The sequence below is a fragment of the Neodiprion fabricii genome, chromosome 6 (genome assembly GCF_021155785.1).
Source record: "Neodiprion fabricii isolate iyNeoFabr1 chromosome 6, iyNeoFabr1.1, whole genome shotgun sequence".
Lineage (NCBI taxonomy): Eukaryota > Metazoa > Arthropoda > Insecta > Hymenoptera > Diprionidae > Neodiprion > Neodiprion fabricii.
This window is the reverse complement of record NC_060244.1, coordinates 6577246-6582500: the sequence shown is the minus strand read 5'-3', so window position 1 is coordinate 6582500 and position 5255 is coordinate 6577246. Positions and strand designations below refer to the sequence as shown.

Here is a 5255-nt window from a genome sequence, read left to right as displayed (position 1 = left end):
CTGGAAGTCGAGAAATTTTATTAGCGTACTGACAGCTACCGAATTTGGGGTTACGCGAGAAACGAATTGAAATAATTTATTGTAAATATGAACCAGGAACCACGGAGCGCTTATCCTGGAAGTCGAGAAATTTTATTAGCGTACTGACAGCTACCGAATTTGGGGTTGCGCGAAAAACGCATTGAAATAATTTATTGTAAACGTGAACCAGGAACCACGGAGCGCTTATCCTGGAAGTCGAGTTTCACCGCGTAGCGGACCCGAAGCGCGGGATCCGGGAGGTTGAGAACCCGGTACTCGAAATACGTAGCGGACCCGAAGCGCGGGATGCGGGAGGTTGAGAACCCGGTACTCGAAATTTGCGGAGCGCGACTCTCACCCGTCCGCTCTACTGCGCGGTTGTTTCCCGACTGAGGAATTCGGCTAGCTGATTTTGAATTGGTGACGTCACTTTCTGAACGTCCGACATCCGAACTATGGTTTCGAACTTTGATACTATGTATGATGATGTATGATGTACGATGTATGATGTATGATGTATGATGATATGATATGATGTATAATGCTTTTAGTTTTCACGTTTCATACAAGAAATACACACTTCATCTCTCCTGCCGATTCCAGACTCAAGCGGCCAGGCCCTTCCATTGTCAGCCGGTGACTAAATATATATCCTTCAGTTAACGGGTCAGCTAATAACGCAGTCGTTCTGCGACAGTTGGATGATGAAAAATTTCGCTCCTATCTTCCAAATGTGTGTTGAAATACACTCGAAGTGTTGAGAAGCGTCGTTCTTTCTCTCCCTATCACCTTTCTAGGTCTTTAAATCACTACGCAGCGTTAAATACTGTCTCATATACGAAGCATCCATTTCATCTCGTTCAAAATTAGCGCATCCGTGATGTATTGCAGTTACTCTGAATTTTTTTCCATCCGAATACTTTTCGAAAAACATTTCTGCTCCTCCACCCAACGCAGATACTTCACTTGCGACCAGCTAAAGCAGCGTTCCGATTCTATGCCTATGAAAATTCAAGATCGAGAGAGCAAATGAAAAGTTGTTGGAATAATTGTGAATACTAATGTTATGGAATACATCGAGCGCGCGTCGAATAGAATCCCATTTCGAAATGAATAATTCTTCTCTTTTCATATCATAGCTGATCTAGTAATATAGGTAAATAGGATGGTTGGAGGTGTTCGGAAATGGCAGGAGGAGGTTGGCGCTGGCAGAAGGTCATAGGGGGCGGTCGAAAGTGGTCATTGAAGGTCGGCGGTGGCAGGGGCGGTTAGGCGGCGGCTGAGGGGCGCGAAGGTGGTCGGTGGAGGTGGTTGGCGGTGGACACGGTTACGCTTTTTCCCACGGGTATGATCGAGTTGATCGACATTTCTCAGTCGCGGTTGATACGTAGTCTCACGTACTCGCTTTGTACCGACTCGATCTCAAGCTTCCATACCGACACTCTACTTTGGCTGCTACAAATGTCAGTGCGAGCTCGATAGGTAGAGTCGATAGAGCAGAACTTCCCTACGCTCCCAGGTCCACCTGTTCCTGCCTGCCCGCCGAAAACTGGCGACAAAAATTTACCCATGGGTATCAATCTTCGTGTTCTTCAGTCAACGTGAAGAACTTCTTTTGCCGGCGTGATCGGTTACTTGATTGATAATACGTGAAACTGCTAATACCTCTAAACGCGCCCGGACCGACTGAACTGTTACGAAAACCAACCCAGGGCGCGAGTCATGCGAGTGTGATCTTGCGTGTCGTATCAGTCACGATACCAACATCAAGCTAATCGGATCTATGCGGAAGGTTTCTTGTCTAGCTCTACTGCCAAAATATTATCAATGCTTCAAACAAGCACAAACTGTTGAATTGTGTCAACTGTGACCATAGACTTATAAAGAGTCTATGACTGTGACCACGGTCGACTGTGACGAATGACGGCTGTGATGTGACGTGCACTCCAGTTTTAGTTTGGAATTTTTCTGGCTGATCATTAGGGCGATCAATTAATTGAGGGGAAATATTGATTATAATGATAAAGCCTCACTATACGAAGGATTATTCTTCAGGATTTTGCATATAGCGCGGTAAACTCATCACGTTTAGTACGTAAGTACTGCAAATCCTATGTAATTTCTACTTTTCGTTTATCAGTTGATTTATCACATCTGTCAATCATGTCAAGATTAATGTTCTGATTCAATACAATTAGCTGCTACGCACTTTAGTCTACGGAGTATACATAACTTCATCATGGAACCTAAACCAGTTGGCGAGGCTGAATTGAAAGAACTGAAGGACCGCATGAATCTTATTGTCAGTGCAGATCCATTGCAGTACCACAATGAGTTTTCGTTAAAAAGATACCTACGCGCCTTTAAAACTGTTGATGCTGCTTTTCAGGTATGTAGTAACATTTTTCTTGCCCATTTGAACTTCATTCTACTTGTCCTTAATCCAATTATTCATTTTCCTATTATTGTAGGCAATTCTGAAAACGAATTCGTGGCGTGTTGATTATGGTGTGACTACCCTGACTCGAGACTCGCCAGTGGTTAAGAATAATCTGAACAAAGCAAAAGTTCTCCGACATCGCGATATGCATGGTCGACCAGTAATATACATACCTGCCAAAAATCATAATCCAAACGAGCGAGACATTGATGAATTGACCAAGTTCATCGTATACTGTTTGGTAAAATATTCACACTCAATCAATTTTCATTCAAGAATATCTGTGAAATTGAATTTTGTAACACTGACAAAACAATATTACATGAATTTGAAATCAGTTAGCAGAGTTGGTGGATATTGATTGTATATATTCCGTTTTATGTATATCGCTCCTAAACTATGATTTACTATTTTAAACTTGCTCAACAGCAATTCATCAGAATGTTTTATTATAGTACCACTGTGAACTCGAAACCTCACTAACGACTCTGCTTTTTAATTGAAATAGAACTAGAATTATTGAACAATTATGGCCATCGACATGTTAGTTTCTTCACAGGAGGATGCCTGCAAAAAGTGTTTCGAAGAAGTAATCGATAATTTATGCATTGTTTTTGATCTCAAAGACTTTGGAATAAATTGTATGGATAATCAACTTATAAAGAACTTAATCTGGCTACTCTCCCGCCATTATCCAGAGCGCCTTGGCGTCTGTTTGATCCTGAATGCCCCGACATTGTTCTCCACATGCTGGGCTGTAATAAGAGGGTGGTGAGTTTTAATGTCATTTAACAGGCACTATTTTTGTTTCGTCACAGTGGATTTAGTGTTTTTCGCACTTAACAGCAGTTTATTTTATTTTTTTGTGAGAAATCAAGAGAATGTGTATCAATTTATATAATTACTTTGGAGTTTTATTGCATCTAACTTTTATAACTATATTTTTCACCAGGTTGGACGAAAATACGTCGAGCAAAGTTTTTTTTGTCAATACGGACATTGAGCTGTGCTCGTATTTGATCCCTGACATTTTACCAACCGACATGTAATATATAGCGCAGCTCAATTATGATCAAAAATAAAAATATACTAGACAATTGAAAAGAACAACTTATCTGCCGAATAAATTCGTCAATAGAGAGCAGCTTGTCTGGATGGTTCAAGAGTATGTATTCCAAATGTAACATAGTGTTCAAATGTGATTATCATTGTTGAGAATTTCAACGTGATTTCAAAAATGAGTGGAAACCGATTACATGAGAACATAACTAACGTCTATCGGTACCTGAGATAAAAGCTTTCTCACTTTAAAGTATATCATATAAATAACGGAGTTTCTAGTAGTATTTTTTAATATATCGAAAGTCCGGAATCCGTTTCCCGAGGAAATTTTTTTTTAATTTATTTTTTGTCTTATTTTTACTATATTTTACGAACCTGTAGGTTTAAGACTTAATTTTTTTGTAATAATATCTCATAGATTTATCCTTGATAAACAAGTTTTGTTCTATGACTAGAATGATGCCATACCATTCTAATCCAGGAAAGAGTCAACACATAGCGTTAAAAAACTGATAAGTCCACCCAGTGGTTGCGTATTAAACCTCGTCAAATAATTATAAGTATATTTCATTTGCATTACTATGATGCACGGATCAACATTCTTATGATTGTAAGGCTTAGTCAGAAAAGAAATTATGAATCATAACTGCTACCCATCATACTGTTCAAGTATCAGTTTCTTCTAATACCCTATTTAAATGACATTATGAGGTAGTCGTAAGTGAAATATATACAGTGCTGTTACATTTTTTGGAATTTTATTTGTTTTAAATTATTGCTATAGTTTACTTGAATGGTATATGTTATTGGCTGGTGGAAAGCATAGTTTGTGACAATTTTTAATTCAAGAAATCAGTTAATCATTGTGATTAATTGTTATGATGAGTTGATACGGTAATGCATAGCAATCAATACGAACTGCACAATACTGTATTGCAGTCCTCTGTGTAAACACGTCGTATTGTATTCTGTACAGTCTTGCTTTGAATCAGTCAATCAAAACACAGAAAGTAATGCATACCGTGTGATACATATGATTTAGATTAGCGCAAATGAAAACATGCAGGGACAATAAAATATACTGTTTAACATTTCACAATAGAAATATCAACCTTATCACTAACGTGTAAAACTAAAATCTAATGGTTAACCGTTAGATTTTCCGTTCTCGTTAAGTAGCGATAAATAACGATGTTCAAAACTATTATTTCTATTGTCCTGTACTAATTATTATTCAAATGTACCCTCCAGCGGATTGGCGTTAATTAAAAAATGACATAATCAAAACATAAACCTTTGGAATGAACTGTTCATGTCAGACCGATTCTTCACCCATTGCCTCCAATGAAATTACGTATGCTAGCTCACGATCATACCTCGCTAAATATGAACATACATGTGACCAATGAATAATGTATTTTTCAATAAATCATTCTGCAGTGCCATATCTTTTATCCTTGAACGCATTTAGAATTTTTTTTAGTATTGTAAATTTTCGACACAGCAAGTTTACTAATTGATATTCAATTACAATGATTCATACTTTTTATTGTTTACTCATTGTTAGTATACTGCAATTGCAATACACATATGCTGCAAAAGAAATATATGCTGCAACTTCTGCAGATTCAACAAAGTATGGATAATGTATAACTTACACAACGATATAGTATATGAAGTATATGCTGCATTTGGATGGTAAATCTGCTGTACATATAATATTGCTAAAACC

At 38.0% G+C, this 5255-nt stretch overlaps 1 protein-coding gene across 3 annotated transcripts; it reads left to right on the top strand.

The window, feature by feature from the left end:
• The first annotated feature begins 1791 nt into the window (after positions 1–1791).
• On the top strand, positions 1792–4977 carry LOC124185483 (CRAL-TRIO domain-containing protein C3H8.02). 3 transcript variants are annotated; one of them, XR_006871404.1, is made up of 6 exons: positions 1795–2116; positions 2220–2410; positions 2493–2702; positions 3021–3232; positions 3414–3626; positions 3979–4977. XR_006871404.1 is itself a non-coding variant. In XM_046576307.1 (5 exons), the coding sequence occupies exons 2-5, from the start codon at positions 2261–2263 to the stop codon at positions 3508–3510; spliced, it is 669 nt and encodes a 222-aa protein (XP_046432263.1). In that variant the 5' UTR covers positions 1792–2112; positions 2220–2260; the 3' UTR covers positions 3511–4977. The 3 variants fall into 3 exon arrangements, 2 of the variants coding, with proteins under 2 accessions (XP_046432263.1, XP_046432262.1); XM_046576307.1 differs by having other exon boundaries at positions 1792–2112; positions 3414–4977; XM_046576306.1 differs by having other exon boundaries at positions 3414–4977.
• Positions 4978–5255: the final 278 nt, after the last annotated feature.

What these genes read in the sequence shown, in the direction of transcription:
- LOC124185483 (XM_046576307.1), top strand. Translation starts at nt 2,261, where the DNA reads ATGGAACCTAAACCAGTTGGCGAGGCTGAATTGAAAGAACTGAAGGAC. An exon ending in AGTTCATCGTATACTGTTTG is followed by an intron (nt 2,703 to 3,020) that starts GTAAAATATTCA and finishes GTTTCTTCACAG; the next exon opens with GAGGATGCCTGCAAAAAGTG. An exon ending in TGGGCTGTAATAAGAGGGTG is followed by an intron (nt 3,233 to 3,413) that starts GTGAGTTTTAAT and finishes ATTTTTCACCAG; the next exon opens with GTTGGACGAAAATACGTCGA.